Below are 25,031 nucleotides of genomic sequence, written 5' to 3' on the forward strand. Positions count from 1 at the left end.
TGTGTGTGTGTGTGTGTGCGCGTGTGTGTGTATAATATATATCAACTCTTAGATCACAAAAGTAAAAGATCACTTATAAAGATCATTTATTTCATTTCCTCTCAAAACCAAGTTATTTGTTTTTCAGCGGCCAGAAAAAAAGTAGAAAACACTGTTTAACAGAAAATTAAACAGAAGTCTCAATGAAATGTATCAGTTTCATTGTCCAGTATTTGACGCGTCTACTCTTCGTCCTTATTACAGCTTCCATTCTTTTCAGGAGACTCACTTTCAGTTTTTAAAGAAATCTGCAGTGACATTTTTTTCACACCTCTGAAGGTCAGTCTTAGAAGTTGCTATTTCTGTTTCTTCTAATATAGTAATCCCAAACATATACAGTGATGTTGAAGTCTGGACTGCTTTTCTCAGTGAGGCTTCTTGATCAGCTACACATCCTTTCAGACCCATAGCGCTGATTGGAAGGATGGACAGAAACACCTGTGGATGTTTTCAGATGTGAAGTAGCCTGACTTTCTGATGAAAGCTTCAAGCGCTGTTGTTATGCAGATGATTCTCGTATATCCAATAAATAACTTGTGGAAGTTAAATAAATGGAAGGTTGGCTCTGATTTTTGCACAGTATTCAGAAATAGACGAATTCCTTCTCCTCTCCCTGTTTTACACACACAGTGGAAAATGTCTGGCAGATCTGGCTCACTGGCAGCAGATGTGTGATCATTTATGGAGCTGTCCTCAGTGGGCATGTTTGCTGCAAAATGTGTGTGTTTGTGTGCAGTGAATAATTTGCAGTCGTTGATATATTTGAAACCTCTGCTTATGTCGCTCTGACATACCAGCGTTGAAGTCGGACACTTCTCAGCATTCATAGCATCATTTAGACAGTAGTGTGGTATTAGCTGCAGACATGTGTTTGCAGGGTATCACTCATATTTCTTTTTTCATTTACAGGGGCAGAAAGGTCATCTTGGGCCACCTGGCCTCCCAGGAGAACCAGTGAGTCTCTCTCTCTCACACACATGCACACACATACAGCTTCCAGCAGTTGCTGAGTAGAATTTTTCTCTGACCTTCACCCTCAAAATCATCTCTTGCTCCCTCTCTCTTTTTTTGTCTTTGACATGCTCATTCGTGCACACGCACACGCAAATAGGAGAGATCGTCACGCCGACTCCAACGTACACATGCACTCACTAGAGTTGTGTCATTCTCGTCTCGCCCCCTCCATTCCCACAGCGTTCACACCAAGCAGGATCGCAAACACCTGCCACTACATAGACCGACAGACACACACACACACACACACACACACACACTATATACGTGCACATTATGCACATATACTCACACACATACACACACACACATTATGCACATATGCAGATATACTCACACAGGGACAAATGCACAAACACATGAAGCGTACCCTGACTGTTTTTTGTTCATCTAAACAGTGTTTTGTTAAAGAAAATTCGGCTAAGTTTGCTTCTTTAGTTTTGCAGTGCTTTGGGGCTAATGTTGCTAACAAGTAGTGTTAACAAGTACAGTCAACAAGTAGTTCTACCCCACCGATGAGTGCAGTTCAAACCGCATACCTAAATATTAATACCCATACCTCTGCTGACGTGTTGTGCAGTACAATCATGCAAATATAATTACTTTAACTTCTTGAAATTCAACTTGAACATCTGCCCACCTCCTTCTCTCTCTCTGCAGGGTGAACAAGGGCCTGATGGAAGTCCTGGTGCCAAAGGTTATCCTGGCAGGCAGGTGCAGTAGATCTTCTTTTGCCGTGAAGTGTGTGTCTCTCTTTCTGTCTGTGTCCGATTGTGAATGCCTGCCAATTGTATGCGTCCATTTTATGTGTGTGTGTGTGCATGACCACTGTATGCATAGTGTGTATGTGTCTGTATGTCTGTCTGTCCTTCAGTCTGCATCTGACCATTGTGTGTCTGCATATATGTTTACTGATGTTCTTGTTTATCTCTTTGCCATACCCTCAGTTACGCTTCTATAGAAGAGATTTTACTTTAAATGTTTTATTGATGTGTTACTTTTAACAGCGGCAGTTTTAGGCCAGTGTAACCAGAAGCAGCCTGTTTAAAGATCAAGATGTTTGCAGATTCAGAGAGGAACTGTTCAGGGATTAAAGCTGCATTTAGCTCTTTAACTGTTTTAATGTTTAGACAATTTGGACCTGTTTTAAATATCCTGTTTTTTATTGTTGGAGTTTGGAACTGAGTCAGCGTTAAACCAAAAGTTCCTGGGCAGAACCTCCTCTGTTCAATTCTGCATCTTGAACTCATAATGATGGTGAGGGGAAGGCTCTGTGATCATTGAATCGAGTTCCTTTTGTACTATTTTACCCTTTACGGAATTATCAAATAATTTTGGTGTGGCAAGCTGCAGAAACACTGGGTGATCAGATATCTTACACTAAGGAATGAGCAAAAAAGGCGCAGATTGGAAAGGAAATTCCTCATATACAATTCAACTGCTTGAAAACACAGATTAATTGAGCCGATAATTACTTTCTACTACTCTTTTATGAGGAAAATGACCCGAAGATGACCTATTCAACCCTAGTTCTCATACAAATGCAAGTGCTCTTACACACAATTCAGTAAACATCTTAATTCCCAGACAGATTCTGAACATTATTATTCCCAGACAGATTCTGAACATTATTATTCCCAGACAGATTGCAACAAATACATATGTGACCCATTGCTTAACCTTGCTCTTTGTCTTTTGAGGCCACTGTTCACTCTTAAATTGAATCAGTCAGTGAATCAGGTAGATGATGTCTCCAGTATGCATTTGAAGGCTACATACTAAGGCTGAACGATTTCAGGAAAATATCTGATTGTGTATTTTCTGGCTAATATTTTAACTGTGATTTCAATTTCAATTCAATTCAAATTAATTCAACTTTATTGTCATTATACAATACAGGGTTGTACAGTATAACGAAACACTATCGGGCGACTTTTCCAGTGCAGTAATAAAAGATGCTTAGTAAACAGCGCAAAGACAAAAGACAGTAAAAGTCAAAATGTGCAGTCAGTAGGTCATTTATTTTCTATAAACTGAGATTTAAGCCTGTTTTTTTTTACCAAGAAGACAAGAATATCCCCTTTTGTGGCTTAAGGCTTGACCCCTAGATGTAGAGGCCTAAAACATCCCTAAAAAACCTAAAGATCACAGTTAACAATGCAAAGCCTCATTAAACAGCTTGGCGATCCATTCAGATGATGCAGAAATAAAAGAGAAGCAGTGTTCTGTGTAGGTAAATGTTCTGTGTAGGTAAATGTATGACCATATGCATATGTAACATATGCTACACTAGCAATGAGTTATATTGTCTGTTAAAATGTTTCGTATTTATTTATTTTCCTTTGTTTTCCCTATGTGTGGCAATAAGTCCAGCAAATTAACAACAACAGAGAAAGACTTTTTGGCTGTGACAAAAATAAAAGACCTGAAAAGGACCAGGAGGGTCTACCTCCATCAAACAACTGTCCTTGGTCAAAAGTCAGGCACTTGAGCTGTTTTGGAGAAGGTTAGGTGTGCAGCATAAGTTGTCGTGGTGATATAGCCCAGAAATCCCAGGGTTATGTCGAACTAAGCTCAAAGTCAAGAAATCGTGCTTCGGCCCCATCGGATCATCGGATCATTTGGATTAAATGAATAAAAACATTTTGATGCGACTAATCTTCCTCTCTCTCTCTCTCTCTCTTAGGGGCTTCCTGGTCCTATAGGTCCTCGTGGGCCAAAAGGCGCTCGGGTGAGTTCAGCTCTGCCTCCTTCATCACTTCCTTTAGCACACCTGTAGTGTTTCCCAGCCGGTGCTGTAACCGTGACAACCTGGCAGGCTGCAGTAAAAAGCAAGGCTGCTTGTGGGTTTGCGTGGCTGCTGAGCAATGGACCTGTTGTCTGTCGTTTTTACAGGGTGTAGGTCTTTCCTCCGCTCTGTATTACGCTCTAAATTTAAGCAATTTGACCCTGACTTTATTGTAAAGCTTTCATTATTTTATTTCTTTATTCATTTTCTTTTTCTCTCTCACTTTATCTGTTTCTCTGTCTGACAATACTGTAGAGACCACACCATAGCAAATTGCCCTGTCAAAGCTTTAAAACTGTGAGCGCCTGGGTACCCTCAGGTCTGTGTCCTTTTCATGTACACAAATGCAGTTTGTATTGCAGTCATCGCTGTTCCAGCGCATATGGAAAATGTTGTGTACACACACACACACACACACATACACACACACACACATACACACAGTCATGTTTGTAGCTGAGCCGTATTAAAAGCTCTTTATCAGACTTGGCTCCGCCCCCACTGTGTGGAATTTCCTGTTTAAAATCAGACTGAGGCCCTGCTGTCTTTAGCCACCACCTCCCTGCACATGCACACATACACACACACACACACACGCGCGCACACACACACACACAAACATACACACAATCTCTAATTGGTACACTATACATAGTATGAGCTTTACCATAGCGTTTGATTTTAAAGTCAGGGTTGTTATTGTCTTTGCATTCTACTGTTTGTGAGTTGCTGTTTGAGAAGTTCAGACTGTATGTCAACATTACTCAGGATGTTAGTATAGAAAGTGTGTGTCTTTCTGTGTTTGTTTGTGTGTGTGTGTGTGCGCGTGCATGCTCACATAGTAGCTTGTGCATGTGTATTTCCGCTCCACAGTTGCCGTGAGTCATCGTGTGTATCCCTGGTGTGAGGGTATGTGCCCTTGGACTACATTGTGGAGGCCAGCACCATGCAGTCCATGGGCATATACACTTTCCTCAAGGCCTACCTCTACCTATCCAGTGAGACTTCCACCCATCCGCCCATGTGTCAATCTGTTCATCTGTCCATCCCACTCTTCATTCATCTCTTCTTATTGACCTGCTAATATATGAGATAATTCTCGTGGTCTCAACATTTTCTTTTGTTTTGTTTCTGTGTTGTCTCTTTTTCTTCAGGGCTTTATTGGGATCCCAGGCCTTTTTGGTTTACCTGGACCTGATGGTGAAAGAGTGAGTTTTGTTCTCTTTTCTATATTTATATTGCTTGTATACTCATACAGACAGCGCATGTGACTAAATAGTGAGAAATATTTCACATTTGGCATGCATCACCACACCAATCGATATATACACTGTGCGCTTTATTACAAACGTCTCCTTTGTACTTCACTGGCCTCTTACCTCCTTTAGCCCATTTGTCATTGGTCACCACAGGACCAGATGGAACAAATATTGACCAGATATTATTTGAGTGGTGGTCCATTCTCAGTACAGTAGTGGCACTTACATGGTAGTATGTGTGCTGCTGGTAGTGTAGCAGACACAGTGGAGTTGCTGGGGATTTTTACACACATCAGTGCCACTGCTAGGTTTAAAAGTGGTCCACCACAGAAATATCCAACCAAGAGTGGCTCTGTGCTCAGAACCTGATCACTTAAGGGCACAAATTGTGCAACAACAGACAAGGTACACTTTCAAACAGCACACCAGTATGGTGGAGCTAAAAGGGAAGTGTAGCACACCATGTGCTACCCCTGGAGGAGGAAGGAGGCAGGAGGCAGGTGGGATAATTGCAACAAGCATTTTCCTTTTATTTTCTCACGGAAATGGAAAACAAAAAACCCAAAGACCGACGACTTTTTCAGTGGATATTAGCTAGACTTTTTAGTCCTTCTCTCATACAGAAGCTTTTCAGCATATTTACTACTGCTCCTGCTCGTCCCCGTCTCTCTCTCTCTCTTCCTTCTCTGCTCATTTTAAAGGTGTTCGTGCTGCAGAACCCAAACTAGCATCAGCTGGTTCTCATTAGGGGCAGCATAAGTACCTGAAACAAGAGGGAAAGAGCAAGATCGCTGCTCTGCCTCTCCGTCACCAGGATCAAAAATCTGGTTTAGAGGGGCTCCGGCGTGGTGCAACCACCTAAGCTAAACTGGTGATGCTACAGCCGTCTGTACCCAGGAGTCCAAGAGCCACAATTGGCTTCGCTCTCTCTGGGTGGGTAGGTTGCCCCCCCCCATCACTTCATACGATACTAGTCAGCGCAGGCGTCTCTTAGCTGACGTAACAGATCTGGCGGTTGGCACTTTCCTCCGAGCACGTTCAGCTGTTCTATGATGTTGTGTGAGCGGCAGGTTGAAAAGATGCGGTGGGACTTCACAGGTCTCGGAGGAAGGCTGCGCTGTCTTCACCCTCCTGGCGTTGGTAGTATCGTGTGATTGGGGGAGTCCTAACTAGTGGGTGGAATTGGAAATGACTAAATTGGGGAGAAAATTTGGTTTAAAAAATTAAATAAATAAATAAAAATAAGACTTAGTACAGTGCTCAGGGCTCAGGATTGAGTCAGCATTCTTATGCCTCTTGAAGCTGTTGTGGTCCTCCTGCCATTTCTCATGGCTCTTGTCATTGCACAGGCTTCCTTATGCCTCTCAAGGCTTTTGTAGGTGCTCCTGGGTCGGCCACCTGGCACAGGAGGGGTTTCTGATAAAGTGACTGAATGGTCTAATTCACTGAAATGAGGGTTCACAGGGTAATGATGCTGTTATGTGTGTGTGTGTGTGTGTGTGTGTGTGGGAGGTACATGCGGGATGACCCTGGAATTTTGTTGGGAGGTTTGGATGAGTCATATGATAACGGAACCAAACACACACTGACTCATACACACATACTGAGGTTTTTGAAACGCTGAACTTTTCAGGGGCTGCTAAGCCCCTCTAATGAAAAACCTTTAGCTCACACGCTAAGACCTGTTTTACACATAGAACGTCTGTGTTATATGAGACTGCTATAGCTTGCATGCGTACGCACTGTGGAAGGGTCTGTACTGGAAACTGTCAGTTTCTAACCAAGTTCTACCTGTTTTCCAAATGAATAAATAGCCAAATCAGTTACTTTGCTGTAAGTGCGTATGTTGTATGAAATGTGTAACTAGTGTTTTACTAGTTGAAACAATACCTTCAATGTGTGGTGGTAGTATGAGGGGAGAGAACTCTTGAGAACTTGGGCTAGAGTTAAAAGGGCTCCTGCACAGAGCTAGAAGGCTGGTCGCCCGTCTTTATGGATGGTGGTAGGAGGAGATGGGATAGTGGCAGAGAATGTGAAAACCACCTAAAAAAAGACAGGAAATGAAAGGTAGAGGTGGGAATTTTTAGAGATTGTAAGGAGGAGGGGTGTTAGGCATGGTCCTCCCCCCAGATGTACCTGTTTAGTTTTATAACTGCATTTGTTTGTGGAGTTCATGTTTTGGCTTTTTTTGTTTCACTTTGATTTCATAGTTTATTTTAGTTATCTGCATTTTGCTACGTGCTGCCTGCAGTAAATGGAAAAAATAGGCTTGAGGCCTGCTCTCTAGATTCTGCATTGCTTCTGTGACAGGTCTGGGGCATACTGCAGCATCGCTCATGCAGACTACCTGAACTCTTTGGCCTGATATCATAGCTGCTGAAATGAAAACATTCTGCATTACCCAAATAATGCACAGGCAGTGTGTATGAAACAAGCCCTAGTAATGCATTTTGCTAATGTTTTAATGTCTATATCTCTCTCTTTTTTCTCTCTCTGGTTTCAGGGTAGTTCTGGTCCTCCAGGGAAGAGGGGCAAGATGGGTACGCCGGTAATGTTTTGTCTTAACATACTTTATTAAGTGTGTGTATGTGCATGTGTAAATGAGTGTGATGGAGAGAAGCAGAAACTGTTTTTGCATTTAATGTCTTTTAGAAGTGGCTTGTAGTGTGTGTGTGTGTGTGTGTGTGCGCGTGTGTGTGTGTGTGTGTGTGTGTGTGTGTGTGTGTGTGTGTGTGTGTGTGTGCGCGTGTGTGTGTGTGTGTGTGTGTGTGTGTATATATATATATATATATATATATATATATATATATATATATATATATATACACATACACACTCACTGGCCACTTTATTATTATGTTAGTAAAAGGCTGGACCCCCTTTTGCCTTCAGAACTGCCTTAATTCTTCATGGCAGACTTTCAACAAGGTGTTGGAAACGTTCCTCAGAGATTCTGGTTGGTTATTTGAGCTCCTGCTGCCTTTCTATCATCTGGAACCAGTCTGCCCATTCTCCTCTGACCTCTCACATCAACAAGGCATTTTCGTCCACACAACTGACCGCTCACTGGATATTTCCTCTTTTTCGGACCGTTCTCTGTGAACCCTAGAGATGGTTGAGTGTGAAAATCCCAGCAGATCAGCAGTTTCTGAAATACTCAGACCAGCCCGTCTGGCACCAACAACCACGCCACGTTCAAAGCCCCTTAAATCCCCTTTCTTCCCCGTTCTGATGCTCGGTCTGCACTTCAGCAAGTTGTCTTGACCACCTCTACATGCCTAAATGCATTGAGTTGCGGCCGTGTGATTGGCTGATTAGCTATTTGTGTTAACAAGCAACTGATTTTTTGTAAATGCAATTACATAGTCTCAGATTTTACGCTGTGGACAGGAGTTAGATTTTTTTAAGGAAACATTTGACATCATGTCACACAAATAATATGGTGTCACTCTCACAGTGCAGGAGCATCAGCTAGACCTTTTTAAAACAGTTAGCGATACACCTGCACTGCCTCTATCTCATTAACCCATTCGTGTCCATATTGGAATTTTCACATTTCTTTTATTAGAGCAGTTCTTAACTCTATACTGAACACAAATCTGACAATAAAATCTAAATTATTAAGATGGTTTGGTCGTACTGTCAAATTTTCTTAGTCTTCTTTGTTTAGTCTTTGGTCCAATAGGGTTACTTTTTGTATAGTTTACATATATTCCTGAAACATTAATGTTCTGTTTATCACAATTTGAGTATTTCTCATAAAGTCTCCTTTTTGTTTTCCAGTCGCACTTATCTTTAAACACACACTCATACACAAAACACACACAAGCCAGCGATGCAGAACTTCGGTACTTTTCTTTTTTTTTACACACACACACACACACACACACGTATATACATACAATGGGTGATTATTTAGTCAATGGGTGATTTATTGTCGTATGAGGCCTTTTTGATTATTTCTAAATGATGTACAGAATTCCCTCATGTTACACTTTGTATCTACTCTCATGGCCATTTTATTAGGTGTACATTTACAGACTGTAGCCCCTCTGTTGCACAGTTCATCAGTCCCTCTTGATCCCTGCTTATCACTGCTCAGTTTCTGACCACAGGACTGCTGTTATCCAGATATTATTTGGGTGGCGGTCCATTCTCAGAACAGCACTGACACTGACATTGTAGTGGAATAGTAGTGTATGTAGTATGAGCTGGTATGAGTCTGGTATCAGACACAGCGTTGATGCTGAGGTGTCACTGCTAGGTTTAAAGTTGTCCCCAGATACCCAAAAATATTCAGGAAACAGTGGTCCTGTATAAAGAAGGACTAGAGGATGGCAAACACGGTCCATGAAGGGAGATACATTTATAGTACATTTACAAGGTGTACCAACAATACAGGTGTATTAAGTAGATGCAGGCTACATCATAACAACATAGCTCTACCATGTCAGAGTCAGTGCTATGTTCAGAATGGACAACTGCCCAAATAATATCTGGACAACAGCAGCCTTGTGGTCAGAAACTGACCAATGATGAAAGTGATAAAGTGATAAACAATCTGTAATTGTACATATAAATAGTAGAGCTATAAGGTAAATGACCCTAATATAATGGACAGTGAGAGTAGATACAAGGTAAGTGTGTAAGTGTGTGTGTGTGTGTGTGTGTGTGTGTGTGTGTGTGTGTGTGTGTGTGTGTGTGTGAAAAAGAAACAACAAAGTAGAGACGTTCTGCTTGGAATGCTTGTCAGTTGCATATGTGTGTTTGTGTGTGTGTGTGTGTCTGTGTGTGTTGTGTGGTCATGTGCATTTGTATTGTGTATGACTGTGTGTTTGAATGAAAAGTGTGAAATCATTTGTTTTCTCTTTTACAGTTCCCTCTTTCTTTGTTTTTTCTTTCTTCGTCTGTTCTGTGTGTTTAACTCTCTTTCTTCTGCCCATCTCTTTCTCTGTTTTTCTGTCTCAGCCCTCACCTTCTTTTTATTTTCTTCTCTTCCTCAGCAGTTCATTTCTTTTCTCTTTCTCTCTCTTTGCATTCTGTCTGTCAGTCTGACAACTCTTTATCTCAGAGTAGACTAGACTGAGGGAGACCACAACATCCCACAGAAGCTTGTACACGCACACACACACACACACACACACACACACACACACACACACACGACAGGTAATGAGAAATGCATATGTGAGAACAGATTCTCCAGTGTCTCGTCTGTACCCCAAAACATGTCTAGGAAGGCTGTTTGTCTGTGTGTGTGTGTGTGTGTGTGTGTGTGTGTGTGTGTGTGTGTGTGTGTGTGTGTGTGTTTATGCATTTGAAGGAAATTGTGAAACAAAGACTAAAAGGTGGATTCAAGAGAAACACCCAGTTGTCCTAATACAGAATGGCTTCCCATTGAAATATATAGGATTCTCTAATTGCACAGTATTGTGTGTTTTGGTTGTGTGTGTGTGTATGTGTGTGGGTGTGGGTGTGTGTGGGTGCGTGGGTGTGGGTGGGGTTTCTGAAGTGCTGTACTGTAGTGTGGTACTACATGAAGAATAAATGGATGATACTGTGTTCAGATCTGCTTTCTGTTGCTGTCTATGACTTCCTGTTACTTGCTGTCTGTAACTCACTCTATGTCTCTCTCACTCGTTCTCTCTCACTTTTCACTTTCTCTTTCTCACATTTTCATTTTTATTATCACTCCATCACTCTGTCTCTCTCTTTGCAGGGCTTTCCAGGAGATTTTGGTGAGAGGGGACCACCAGGAGCCGACGGGGAGCCAGTAAGTGAGACTCCCTCTTGTTTTCATTTGTTTCCTCTTTTACAGTTCTCTCTTCATTTCTTTTTCTTGGTCTTGTCTGTCTTCTTTCTTTTTTTTGTTTTCTCTCTCTCAGCCCTCTTTGCTTTCTTCATTTCCTTTCTTCCTCAATCAGTCACTTGTACTTTTCCTTTGTCTTTCTCTCTGTTTATGATCTTTCCATTAGTCTGTCAACACTTTATCTTAAAATAGACTGAAGACTGAGGGAGACCATAACATCCCGCAGTCGCTTGCACAAACACACACACACACACAGGAGATAATGAGAAAGGCAAATGTGTCTGGTCTGCACCCCAAAACATGCTTAGGCCGGGAGTGTGTGTGTGTGTGTGTGTGCTTTGTTGTGACTTTAATAGGCCTCCAGCATTTAGACTACTGATTTTTGCACCACATTCTGATATAAAATACAGCTATTTCACTTGGCTGTGCTTAGTTTCCCATTAGCCAGCACATCACTTAACTACAAACACATACCCACACACACATGACTCAGGTTTTGAGACACATAGAGCTTTGGAAATGTTCTACCTGTACTCTTTTCTCTGTGTATGTGTATGTGGGTTTATGTAAGTAAGTGCATATGTACAGCAAGTGTGTAGAGCAGCCAAACACAGCAGTTATGTATACAGTTCAATGAATGACAACAAATTTAAATTTAGAGCTGATAAACACCTGCACAGTACTGAGCTTTGAAACACACACATTTAAACAAAATGTGTATGCATACATTGTGCGTGTGTATTTATTGTCACATGCTTTTTGTCATATGCTAGGAATTTGTTGTTTAAATGATGTACAGTAATCACACCTAATTTACATCTAAGTAATTTTGATGTTTCATCTGGAGTGCTGCATTTCTGAGGTTTATTCCCCTGGATTTTTCTTCTCCTTTTCGTCACAGGATAATAGTGGTCAGTGCGTTTATATTATGTTGTAAAAAGTTGTAAAGTTGTAAAATATGTATATGAAAATAGGGGGGTTATGGAGGGAGCAGTACATTTGTTTTTTTGAGGGAAGTTCCCCAAGACAAGGGGAAAAAGCCCCCCTGCAATGTTATTCAATATTATATAGACATTATAAATAAATAAATATCATTTAGACATTATAAAGACACAGATTTGTGCCCTGGAGTTTCACTGACCAGCTACAATAAGTGTTACATGCTAGCTGTAGCTATTATTAGTTATGAATAGGAAACATTTTAGCTGGCTTGCTGGAGATGAGCTTGTATGTAAGCTTAGCGGCTCAGCAGAGTTGCGTTCACACCTTATTTACTCTGTAGTGTGTAATAAGCATTTGCACTTAAAAGTTATTACTTGGATGCCATTGCTTTGTTTAAACTGATTATTGTCATTGCTGTAATAACTTTTTATTTTACTGCCATTTGTCTTTTGTCATAAGTTTGTCAGAATTTTATATTAAAATGGAATTACATTAGATATATTACATAATATAGATATATTAGATAATAGTGAAACACAGCGGCTGTGCAAAGCTGACCAAAAGTTCAGTAGAACTATGCTTTTAAACAGGGCCCCGCCTCAGGAAGTATTTATGAGAAGCCCCTCCCCCTTTTCACCCCTCTGTCTCGGGCCTTCTGTCAAAAGAGGAAGTGAGGCATTGCACACATTCTCATTTCCTGTCTCCAGCAATCCCTCCGTTTCTGACAGGAGGAGTAAAGCAACCTTTTCATTCTTCCATCACACCAGGGATGGCGGAGGAAATGGGTTCAGCACGGCATGGCAGAGCAGCAACAGACTAGCTCTGTGTCCTACGGCACACACACACGCATGCATAAAAATGCACACACACACACGCACACCCTTCTATGTGTGACTAGGCATGCATAGACACACATATGTCTGTTTATATACACACACAAGACAACAGTACATCAGTCAAGAACACACAAACAGACACAGTAATGCACCTGTGTATAAATGAGATCAATGAGCAAAGCACAATTCCTGTATATACAAACTCAAATACATACACAAATATGTTAATGTGAGAATGCCAAGCGCACACATAAACAAATATGCCCATTCATTCTGATCACGCACCCATTTTTCACCTGTGCACACATACACACAAACACACACACACACAAAACCCATGAACCAACACTGAGTCGCTTTCTTCTGTTTGCTTATTTGAAAAAAAAAGTCCAAACCTTTAACTTTCAGTGTCTCTCTCCCTCTCTCCCTCTCTTTTTTTCCTCTCTCTTTTTCTCTTTCTCAGGGCGTTCTTGGTGCCCCTGGCCCCCCTGGAGTTCCTGGCCTGATTGTGAGTACATAAATACTCGTCATGCCAAATATATAAAAAGACTTTTGTCATTTATTGAAACTTTTAAATCAAGCAGTAAAACATGTACACCGTTCTTTGTAAGACAATAATAGTGGCACAGAATTGGTTCTATTTACTTGGACTGTGTTCAAGTGAATAAGAATATATTGCTCCTATTCAGCTCAAGTTGGAGAAATTCAATTGCAAGATTCTGCGCAGCTGATCTTTAAATTTCATTTTAACTCGAACAGATGGAAAGAATTTAGTGAAAGTGTGTCATTTGGCATTGTGCCACATTCTGTAAACTTGTGCTTTGTTTTAATGCCTGCCTGCAGCAGTTTGTGTGAAATTGGCATTGAAAATAAAATTCCTAGATGCTGACATGCTTGTACTACATTACGCTGATTTCAATCACCAAGCATATTAACATACAATGACCAAACCAAATAATTATCCACTTTTGCAGCTGAAGTGAAAGACATATTTCTGTGTTTCCCTCTACCAGGGTGACATGGGCCCAGCTGGTGCAGTTGGTTTGCCAGGACTGGTTGGACTGAAGGTTAGAAGCCAACATATGCATTGCACACTCATGCAAATGGCAGTATACCATAGCGGTATTTTCCCCCTTTTCTGAGATCGCTCTGGGATTTATCTTAGTCACACATGCAGACCAGTTGTGTTATGTGGATGTGAGGTGGGTGTATGTAACCTGTGTTTTATGTCTTTTGCCCCAGGGTGTTCCTGGGAATATGGGCGAGCCTGGACTGAAAGGTGATAAGGTGATCTGAATGCTCTTATTGGCCTGTTATTCTGCAGCATGTGAAGAAATGCTCCTACCCTCCTCCCCCACTGACCAGCCTGTATTGAGCATGTGCTTTCAAAAGCTCACCCAGGGGTTCCCCAATAGAATATGCTCAGAGAGCTCTTCCATTGGTCAGTGAGGAACAGCAGAACATATCAGTTCTGTTATAACCGAGTCACATTCAGTGAGGACAAGTTGTTTTAAATGTGTGCGCGTGTTAGTCTTGCAGGCCAGATGTAGTCTTCTTACAAGAATAAACGTTTGGGGACAACCTGTCTGTGCTTCTTTGACGTCCATAATGTAGTCAATAACGCAAGAGAAACAAACTGTTTTTTACTGCATGTAATGTGTTCTCAGTGCATGTGGCTGAACACACATACATGCTTAATTGGAATGAATTCGGAGGGACTTTTCAGCCAACCTTACTTACGTTACAGCCTTCGTGAAGCATTGCGCAGGTTTCGAAATCACATACCGATCCTAGCCTAATAAGTGTACATCCGGGGTGCTCAGCTCTGGTCCTGGAGGGTTGGTGGACAGCACAATTTGGTGACTTAGTTGCTCAGATACACCTGATTACACTTATCTGTTAATTGCCAGCTTTAGTGGGTATATTAGTATAGGGAAACCTGCCAACTTTGCTGGACACTGGCCCTTTGGGACTAGAGTTGTGCACCCCTGGGCTACATTCTCACTCATATTCAGCCCAGAGTATTTCACGGTTGTCCCCAGATGGTCTCATTACAAGATCATGTCTGGCCCTTCAAGATTTGGATTTGTGTGGGTAAGCCTATCCACAAAGGGTCACTGTCAATCCAGTCATTTGTTCCAGCCAATCAGTTGCATTCACACTTATTAAATAGACTTATTAAAGTCTTGGTAGATGGCAGTTATTCTTTGATTGCTGACTTGGCAGCGTGTTAGACTTGAACTGAGTGTGTGGTACTGTTACTGGAGGGAAAGCTGGCAGGCCGTTTAAGCATGAGAATAGGGATCAACTTTCTAAAAAGTACTTTGAAAACATGAATTCTCCCTAACTAAGAAGGCTCTCTCTACCTCAATCACCTTCTCTTCTCTGTCTCTCACATTCCCTCTCCCTCTCTCTCTCTCTCTCTCTCTCTCTATCTCTTCTCTCTCTCACTCCTCCCTCTCTCCCAGGGTGATGTTGGACTTCCTGGAGATCAAGGAGAGATGGGCTTCAAAGGAGACAAGGTGTGGGGTTTAGGTTGAGGTGTGACCCATTGTAGTGTTTGGTATACAATGATATTGACCGCTGACCATCTTTGGGTATACAGAGTTAATCGTTTCTCCTAGCTCCCAACAATAGAAGACCTATTCTAAGGTGGTTTACCCACACATTTGAACCCTGAATGATGATGAATCCAATAAAACCAAGGATGGATGCTAGCTAGAGGAAGCAATAACCAAAACAATTGAATATAATTGAATCTTAAATATCTTTAAGTTGTCTCAAAGGTGTCTGATCTGGATGCATGTGTTTTCTGAGCTTATTGTCTGATAGTGCCCGATTTTGTGGTCTTTAGCACAACGCTGCCTTGCAGACTTTCAAAATGTCATAAAAATGATTTGCAAGAACTTTGGGAATTAATGATTGGAGGATTTGTTCATTGAGAGCATCATGCACTGGCAGTGTTTAGTGGAATGATAGAATGACTTGAAATGCAGACATATGTCTAGTAAATCATGGACTTTACTCGCAGTATATTTAGAATAATTGCTGTTTACCATCTTTCACACACAAAAACATATCATTAATGTAGGTGTGTGTGTGTGGGTAGATATGAGTGCTGTAATTTGACTGTGTCCACCTGTTTCAGGGTGTTCAGGGGTTGCCAGGTTTGCCAGGTGTACGTGGAAAACCAGGACCTCAGGTGAATTTTTACCCACAGTCTCTAAGGCTGCGTGTTTAGTTTTTTGCTCAGATCCAGTCTTTCTGGCTAAAAGGTTTACATTTGTGTATATAAGGCACCGATATCTGTCAATAGTGTGATTACACTGACTTTGTTTGTGTGTGTGTGTGTGTGTGTGTGTGTGTGTGCGCGTGTGTGCACTTGTCTTCCAGGGCAAAATAGGAGAGAGAGGACCTGATGGGGTTGCTGGTCCTCCAGGTCCTGAGGTATGACTTAAATCATTTTTTTTTTTATCCTATGATCTCATCCTTTGTGAATTCACTAAAAACCAATACAACATTCAACATTTGCCGTTTCATTTATTTCAGGGTTTTCCCGGAGACATCGGACCACCTGGACAAAATGGTCCCGAAGGACCAAAGGTTAGTATGTTTGTATTTTGTGATCAATGGTGGTAGTGGCTGTTTCACTATAGTTATGGGTGAGGCCTTGGGTAAATACTTCATTAGTCAGAGATGCTGCCAAGTTGTTTTTCTAATTATAAAAGCCTAATATTATTGCAAATGTCTACATTTAAGCCAATACCACAATTCCTAGCAAATCATACTGCTAATTCTGGAAATCAAACTCAAATGTAATGCAAGCTCAATGTGAACATTGCTGTGTTTGATAGGTGAAAGATTTGAAAAACGTTCACTTTAAGTGTAAAACACTGGGCAGTTGTTCATGAAGTTGAGTCACATGTAGTGGATCCCATCATGTCAGACTCAAATTTCTGTGTCGTGTTGGTCAAACTTACTATAGGCCTGCTGTAACCTACCTACTGAAGTTGTGTTAGTATGTGTCTGTTTGTGTTCTCTCCATGTAGGGCAAACTAGGAGCAAGAGGGTTACCAGGACCTCGTGGAGCTCCAGGATTAGAGGTATATATATATATTAATTATCTTTTTTTTTTTTTTTGAGAAAAAGAGAAAATGCTAAAGAGAACTTCACCACATAATCCATCATTCAAAGGTTGTGATTAGTCATTTTGATTTCTATTACCAGGGAGACGAGGGGCCTGTTGGACCACCCGGACCGACAGGACTGGAGGTGAGCTGTGATTGGCAGGTAGTAATAATATGCAAATGAGGATGAGTCTATATTTGCATATTTGTGTGTGAGTGGGTGTGGCTGTGTATTTTTGGATGTTTTTGGATGTGCTTGTTTTGATCCTGAACACTTTTCATGTGGTTTGTTTTTATCATCTTACTTTCACTGATGCAATTTTCATTTTAATTTTAATTTCTGGATGGATGGATGGATGGAAAAAACTAAATTACATTCCCTCTAATCAAACTATGCAGTACCTGCATTAGACCACCAGGTGGCACAGGGAGAAACTGAAATTTCAAAATGGCTGACAAAATCCTAGCCCAGTTATTTCCAGTCCTACTCCTGAGAGCTTCCATCCTGAGTTTAGCTGAAGCGCTAAAATAGCACACCTGGTTATAGTGTAAAACTCCTGGTGGTGATATTCAGCTTTACTGGCCTGGTTTACGTGTGTTCCTTTATAGTTAGAGCTAAACCCAGAAGGATGTCCATCTCCAAGAACATGGCCAGAGCACTAGCCTTATCATCTTACCTCGTTTTACTTACTTCTCTCCTGGAATTTGGTTTTCTAAACACCGTGAACCGTCTGTCTGCAGCTGGACACACAGTGCGCACTGTCCCTGTCTGAGGAGGATGATATAGCAGAAGTCCATTGCTGCCACATGACAGGGCTGTAATCCATGCAACTTTGAGTGTAGTTGAGTGAAGAATTCTGTATAAGGTATAAGAATCTTCAGCTGTCCTCCTCCTGCTCCTCGTTTTCTGAACACGCATTTTCTGGTCAATTTATATTTAGTTTTATAACAAAGAAATACACGGGATTGGCGAGAATGACATTCTTTTTACTATTATCTGTGCTGTGTCTCTCCTAAATGCACAATACACAGCATCAATTCACTCTTACTGTGTTTAGGTAGGTTCATAAATACTGATACAGTCACCACAGTACAAGCTTCTGAACACAGCCCTGCATGTAATTAAGCAAACATTTTATTTTCTGTCATGATAATATTTATCATCGAGAGCTAAATGGTAAAATTGGTTTCCCGGAGTTGCCTTTAACAGTCTTTATAGAGGCAGACCACAACAGATGCTGGATTTTTGTCTACTTGGGAAATGCAGTAAAGTTCGAACATGCATTACATAACATGGTTCATCTCTCTCCATTTTTACCTCTATTCCAACCCTTTTTGGGTTCTTTTCTTCTGTTGTTCTCATTTTTCATTCTGAGCCAGCACCTCTTTGCCTGGCAGTTACACTGGGCTTTTGGGTGCCTGCCATCACTCTTTGCTCTTTCCTTTTTTTTGGCTCTTTCAGGTATCTGTTTTCCTCATTGCCTACTTTCTCTTGTTCTCTCTGTGTCTGTGTTGTGGTCTGTAATGTGATATGTCGGAAGTGGTATTTCATCGTGTTCCAGTGTGTTCGCTGGGACCACAGTTTGTCTGCTTTTGTACTCAACATTACACACAGACACACAGTCGGGGGCTGCTGGTGTCAAAGAACAGAATCATGCACATCATTCCATTCCACTGGTTGTGTGTTCTGGTGAGTTTTGGATGTTTGTTGAACCGGGCCAGGGAAGTTCAAAGTCATTCATCTGTTTTTATGCCACAGCTCCAGGTTGAGTTTCCCAAAAACATCATAAACTAAAAAGACAGCTGAGCCAGTGTGAAACTCTCTCACGGCGAAGATGATCTTAACACTGGGTTCTTTTCGGGAGCCTGAGCCCTGGAGATTTAGAGCTCTGTGTTGTTTTGTTCAAATGTATTAAGATCTCTCTCCCGTCCCCCTCTCTCCTCTCCTTCTCTCATTTCTTTCTGCCTCCTTTCATTCGTTCTTAGGGTGCTATGGGCAAAAAAGGTTTCCCAGGAAAGGTCGGGGAGGACGGAGTTAAGGTTAGATCTCAAACACGCGCACACACACAGTGAAACCACAGGGGCAGCAAAGTCAGGAACAATCACCAATACATTATCTGACCCATTATTCAGCATACAAGAGTTGGTATGCTTTGCTGCTGGAGTCCCCCTAAACTTGCAGAGTGTAATTCACTGTTTCACCACTGATACAGTTCGCTCTTTGAGCCCCCTCACGGACAGCTGTGTAAATGCATTTGTTGACAAGCTGAAGGCTAAAGAACCGAAAAAGAACATTAAAAGTGAAAGAACAAGTAAGCCAGCTAATCAGTTATTACTTACTAGTCCAACAGGAAGACGGCCAGCTCGGCATATGTCTTTCATCTTTATATCTCTTATAGATTTCTTGCCAGTGAGTAAAAGCCAGTCCAAGGTTTACCCTTGTCCAGTCTCTTGCTCAGTCACTCTCTCTTTTTCTCGTCCTCACTTCCTCCGGCAGCATCTTCTTCTTTGGTCTCTTTGCAGCCTCTGCCATGACGTCCATGCTGGGAATACTGAGCTAGCTTCTTCTTATAGCTAAACTACAGCCCCATAGTTGGTGTGTGATGTGGTGTCATAAAGTGCTACACAGAAAGATCTCATGCACACTCCACCAAAGTTGCATAGTTCCTTAGCAGGCATTCCAGGCCCGGAATGTCTATGACAGATGGCATTCACCCTATTATAAGACAAGCAAAGCATCTAAATGATTTGAAGCTGTTATTTTAAGGTAAAATTATTACATGTAACACTTTACATTAAGGGTCGCTAATTAATCATTAATTATATAATAATCAACTATTCATTTCTCATTATTTAATTATTAGTTAACTAACAGTGTACGTAGTAGAGGGATTGTCAAGAGTAATTAATGACCTAAAATAAGTGCTGTATTTAATTTGAACATGAATTAGTTGCAGCATATGTTTATATCAATGTGCATGTAAAGTAAGTATTTGTGTGCACTAATCTTACGGTCAGATGTGACCATAAGCATCTTTAATGAACAAGAACCGATGTGAGAAAAGTAAAGCAGCTGAATATACGGAGGTGATAGAAAGTTAATTAACAGATAATTAACGGGACTAACACATAAGTTTCCGTGCAAGTTATCATGTTACTTCTTTATGTGAATAAAAATGCTTATTAGTTCATTAATAATGTAATAAGCAGCCAAACGACAAACTAACTTATCAACTTACAGCGTACTCCATTACTAATTGATAAGTGCTTATTCAGTTGCTAAGTAACAGATAATGTTTAATGAAGAGTTAACTAATAACTAAACAATGAGAAATTAATGTTGATTATTATATAATTAATGACTGATTGACGGCCCTTAATGTAAAGTGTTATCACATTTAAAGTACAAAACAGGGCATTTAACAGTCACGGAGCAGTAAAACGAAATATAAAGGGTCCAAATAGTGTGATGGGTTTTCTGTTTAGTGTGGGGCTGTAAAAATTAAAATATGTCTGTGTTATAGAATTTAATAAATAAATACAACAGTAAGTTAATAAATAAACAGATGCATGCTTTTGCTGGTAGAAAGGATGCTGCACCGTTACACACAATGTAACTGTTCTTTCAGGGTGAGCAAGGAGTCACTGGGAAGGCTGGGCCGATGGGAGAGAGAGTGAGTGTATCACACGCCACAAAAAGACAGATATACACTACTTTGTTTTGATGTTGCTGATCATGTTACATGTTTGTGTATGTAGGGTCCGGTTGGCTTTGTCGGTCCAGTTGGGGAGCCAGGATTGGCAGGGGAAAAGGTGAGGAACACGCCAGCATGTTTAACTGGGCAAATAAGTGTCACACCTGTTGTAAGTTAAAATATGAATACATACTAATATAGGATATCCTAGCATGTATTGGTGTATAATGTCACTGTGTAGTGTCATTACAGCTTACGCAAAACAGTGTATGTCATTGATTAAACCAGATTGTTTCTGTGTTGTGTGTGTGTGTGTGTGTGTGTGTGTGTGGGGGGGGGGGTTTAGGGTGATCGAGGGGAGATGGGCCTGCCAGGACCTCCAGGAGAAAAAGGATCTGATGTAAGATCACACACATATACGTTTTAATTGCCATTTAATGTACTTTCCTAGTTTGACCCTTTGAATCAGCCTGAAGCCCAGCCTGTTGCTGGACAGAACACAGAATTTTAGCTCTTGGCCAAGCTTTTAAGTGCTTTTAAAAGTGATATCTTCAGCACAGTTGTACCACGAAACACACACTAACGCACCACAATCACGTCAGTGTTACTGCAACGCTAAGAAGGATCCTCCACCCAAATAATACCTGCTCTGTGGTGGTCCTGTGGGGGTCCTGACCTTTGAAGAATAGGGTGAAAGGGGGCTAACAAAGTATGCAGAGGAACAGACAGACTACAGTCTGTAATTGTAATATCTCGTATCTCCATTTTTGTTGTTTTTCAGTTTTACTTGGAAGAAAGTCTGATTATCTGCATAGTCAGCGCTGACTTCCTGATACACTGGGGAATATAACTGAGATTAAACAAATTCCCTCAGTCAACCATCGCTATGAGAAAGACCAGAGAGTCCAGCAATGATATGCGACAAACTTTTGTTGAGCTGCACAAATCAGGAAAATGGCTTCAAGAAAATAGCTAAACAATTGAAAAAGCCCATTTCCACTATCAGAGCAGTAATCCAGAAGCTTGAAACAACTAGAGATGTTAAGAATCTGCCAGCAAGAGGATGTTTGTCTATACTGGCACAGTGAGGAAAATGGTTTGAGTGGACAGATAATCTGCAAGGATCACAGATAGATACATAATGGTTGGAGTGCAGGCACTATTACTATATGTAGAGCAGTTATTTCCCTCTCACTTATTCTACAAATATGAATTGCAATTATAATAAATCATATATTAACTTGTATTAAAATAACTGTATACATTCTCTATCTCAGGGGCATCCAGGAACACCTGGGGAGACTGGACCGCCTGGCCCACCAGGGCCACCAGTAAGTCGTAACAGAACCTTCTACAACATTTAGTCATCAGCAGCCAGTCATTCCCAACCCTGAAATCTAACATTACCTAGTTAATGTTGCAACTTTGCCCTTTAAAACAAGAACACGAACCAATAGAGCAAGTTGGCATGCTGGTCTTCAAATATCCTGATATACTAAGTGTCATACTATATAGTTATACTATATAACTGTCAAAAAGCGAAATCTAATATAAACTTGTAACTGAAGGGACATTTTGGACAAATACATGGCTGTAAACATACACTGTATATTGATCAATGTAAATTGTATTTGTAGCTGCATTCGTCATGGTAGCATTATCTTGTTAATTAAAAAAACATATGATGGTGCCTGAGTAAGATATGCCTTATTAAGCACTCTCTTTGAGGTACACTGTATGAACAGAAGTGTGTGGATACCCCTTGCAATTACAGAGGAGCTGCACACAAGCCTAAGAACATCATTTGCAATAAAAAGCTTCAGCTGGTATGGTGTAAAGCACACCGCCATTAGACTCATGTTCTTATGTTTTCTGGAGCGATGAATTACGCTTTATCATCTGGCAATTTGGCGGATGATTCTAGCTTTGGTGGATGCCAGGGGAGCACTACCTGCTCAAAGTCCCGAGTGCCAAATGTAAAGTTTGGTGGAGGAGGAATAATGGTCTGGGGCTTTTTGTTATGGTTTAGTCTGGGCCCCTTAGTTTCAGTGAAGGGGGATCTTAATGCTACAACATTCCAACTTTGGACAAGACTTTGGGGAATGCCCTTGTTCTGTTTCAGCATGAGAGTACCACCATGCACAAAGCCTTTAGGATGAATTGATATTCCAACTGTAACCCTTCTTGTCCAAAACAGTGCTCGACCTCACTACTGCCCTTCTGTCTGAATGCGAGTAAATCCCTTTATTTATGTTCTGAAATCTAGAAGGGACCTCTTTCATTAAAATACATATGGTTGTGTAGTGAGTTGTTCAACAAGCACATATGGATGTGATGTATTGGTGTGTGCATACGTTTGGCCAGTGTTTCTATAAATTGAGACAACCTTCATCTTAAATTTTTGGCACCTTTGCAGGCAGCTTACTAATATACTAAACATAACAATAGTCATTAGGCCAGAGAGATAATAAGCCATGTTAACAATCAGTTGCAGACCTGGGGCTCGAACCTGAACCTTAGTTGAACCTCCTCTAAACTGTGTGTTTCCCTCTGCTGTCTTCAGATGAATAGAGGTTGAACAGTGTTGGCATCTCCAGCTGTGATTTTATTAGCCAGCTGTCAGTCATCATTGCAACACCATAGTACACGAGTGTGTGTGAGAATGAGAGGGTCTGAGCGGACAGTTTATCTTTCAGTCAGTTCATTAACCGTGCTTATTGTGTGTATCTGCGTGTATTAACTAAATCTTACTGCTCTGATGTTTAGGGCCCCCCTGGATCACGCGGCCCCATCGGCACTCGAGGCCCTAAAGGGAGACGGGTAAGATAAAGGACTGTGTGTGTGTGTGTTTGTGAGAGAGAGAGAGAGAGAGAGAGAGGGAAAGTGTGTGTAGTAGATAATGTTGCTTAATGGGTTACTTATTTTCTGTTGTGCATGTACTGGCACCGTTTTCATCGGTATGTGGTGTGTTGAGTACAAACCTCAGTTCCAAAAATTGTGAGTGCAAATAAAAATGGAAAGCAGTGATTTGTAAATCCACTTTGATCTGTATTTAAACAAAAACACAAAGACAAGATATTTAATGTTTTACCTTATCAACCACGCTTAAGTAAAAAAGGAATTATGAAAACAAAAGGCCAGTTCTTTTATGACCAAGGATGTGCATCAGTGAATAATCCAGCAGTTTAAGAACAACATTCCTCATTGATGATTTCAAGGATTTTAGGTATTTCGCTCCACATAGTAGGCTCAGGAATACATTGACAAACCGTTGTCAATAAACACAGTTTGATGCTATATCCATAAATGCAATTATGCACAGTGGATGTCAGCAACATCCAGAAACGCTGCTGACTTCTCAGGGCTCGAGGTCATGTGATGGACTGATGCTTAGTGGAGTCCATATTGTGGTCTGATCAATCAGTCTTTCAGGTTGTTAGTGGAAATAATGGATGTCATGCTCTGTGGGCCAAAGAAGAAAATGCCCATCCAGACTGTTACCAGTGTAAAGTCTAAAACCAGTGTCATAGTATGGAAGGTGTTACTGCCCATTGCATGAGTAATTTGGCACAGCTGTAAAGGCATCATTATCACTGAAAGATACAAACGCATTTTGAGGCAACATATGCTGCTCTCTAGACATTTTTTCATTTTCATGTAAAGATGTATGTTGCATTATGAAGCACAATATATGTCATATTTCAGTTTAAAACAGAATTTACTAATTACTGTTTTCTGTTTTTATTAGCAGTTCACATACTGCCCCAACTGTTCTGGAACTGAAGGTTGCAATTTTGTAAGCTCATAGGCTGGCATAATATCTGTTTCTGTGTGTGTGTGTGTGTGTGTGTGTGTGTGTGTGTTTGAATAGTTGTTTTGACAAGAATAGAAAAGTACAATCTGTTACAAGCCACTCACATACATATTACCACATACAGGGTTACCCTGAGAGAATGGTTCTCATCTGCACAGCAGCCCTCAACTCCATAAAAATGCAGGATCAACATGAATTGCACACAAAGGGAGAGAGAGAAAAAGAAAGAGCTCAAAATGGGGGCTGGCGAGTGGGGGTGGGAGTTGGGGGGGGGTGAGGACATGAACAAATGAGAACAGAGAGAGTCTGTTTCCGTGGAAAATCTGACTAGCCTCTGTGAATCAGTCATGAGTCATGTTCTGTATGAATCAGTGAATCAGTTCTATTTTGTTTGTGTGTCTAGTTTTAGCATTTGATATTTGTATGTTGGCGCCCCCACGAACAGGATGTCACAACACCCAACTATTGTGCTGTAAAACCTAAAAACTATTTGAACCTCATCATGCTCAAAAAACTGCAGTGGCACTGCCCACAGTTTAGGGTGAGCTTCAGTGAATCAGTCAGTTCATGTGGCATAGATTGTTCATGTGATTCATGCAGCCAGTATTCATTTCATAAGGCATAGATTTGGTTTATGCAACAGAGATTTGTTTCATACTGTACACATTCAGTTCGTGCAGCCATGATTTCATTTATATGGCACGGATT

The 25,031-nt window shown here is 41.0% G+C and overlaps 1 protein-coding gene across 1 annotated transcript in view; it reads left to right on the forward strand.

Annotated features, from left to right (window-relative positions):
• Positions 1 to 25,031, forward strand: part of LOC108439562 (collagen alpha-1(XXVII) chain A-like) — a 93,022-nt gene that overhangs the window by 42,543 nt on the left and 25,448 nt on the right. The window contains exons 8-28 of the mRNA XM_037545734.1: positions 949 to 993; positions 1,714 to 1,767; positions 3,740 to 3,784; positions 4,996 to 5,049; positions 7,604 to 7,648; positions 10,820 to 10,873; positions 13,151 to 13,195; positions 13,701 to 13,754; positions 13,930 to 13,974; positions 15,156 to 15,209; positions 15,836 to 15,889; positions 16,081 to 16,134; positions 16,237 to 16,290; positions 16,737 to 16,790; positions 16,915 to 16,959; positions 18,801 to 18,854; positions 20,444 to 20,488; positions 20,574 to 20,627; positions 20,856 to 20,909; positions 21,787 to 21,840; positions 23,276 to 23,329. Coding sequence (XP_037401631.1) covers positions 949 to 993; positions 1,714 to 1,767; positions 3,740 to 3,784; positions 4,996 to 5,049; positions 7,604 to 7,648; positions 10,820 to 10,873; positions 13,151 to 13,195; positions 13,701 to 13,754; positions 13,930 to 13,974; positions 15,156 to 15,209; positions 15,836 to 15,889; positions 16,081 to 16,134; positions 16,237 to 16,290; positions 16,737 to 16,790; positions 16,915 to 16,959; positions 18,801 to 18,854; positions 20,444 to 20,488; positions 20,574 to 20,627; positions 20,856 to 20,909; positions 21,787 to 21,840; positions 23,276 to 23,329 — 1,071 coding nt within the window. The remainder of the gene's footprint in view (positions 1 to 948; positions 994 to 1,713; positions 1,768 to 3,739; positions 3,785 to 4,995; positions 5,050 to 7,603; positions 7,649 to 10,819; positions 10,874 to 13,150; positions 13,196 to 13,700; positions 13,755 to 13,929; positions 13,975 to 15,155; positions 15,210 to 15,835; positions 15,890 to 16,080; positions 16,135 to 16,236; positions 16,291 to 16,736; positions 16,791 to 16,914; positions 16,960 to 18,800; positions 18,855 to 20,443; positions 20,489 to 20,573; positions 20,628 to 20,855; positions 20,910 to 21,786; positions 21,841 to 23,275; positions 23,330 to 25,031) is intronic.

The sequence above is a fragment of the Pygocentrus nattereri genome, chromosome 16 (assembly GCF_015220715.1).
Source record: "Pygocentrus nattereri isolate fPygNat1 chromosome 16, fPygNat1.pri, whole genome shotgun sequence".
In the NCBI taxonomy this organism is placed as follows: Eukaryota; Metazoa; Chordata; class Actinopteri; order Characiformes; family Serrasalmidae; genus Pygocentrus; species Pygocentrus nattereri.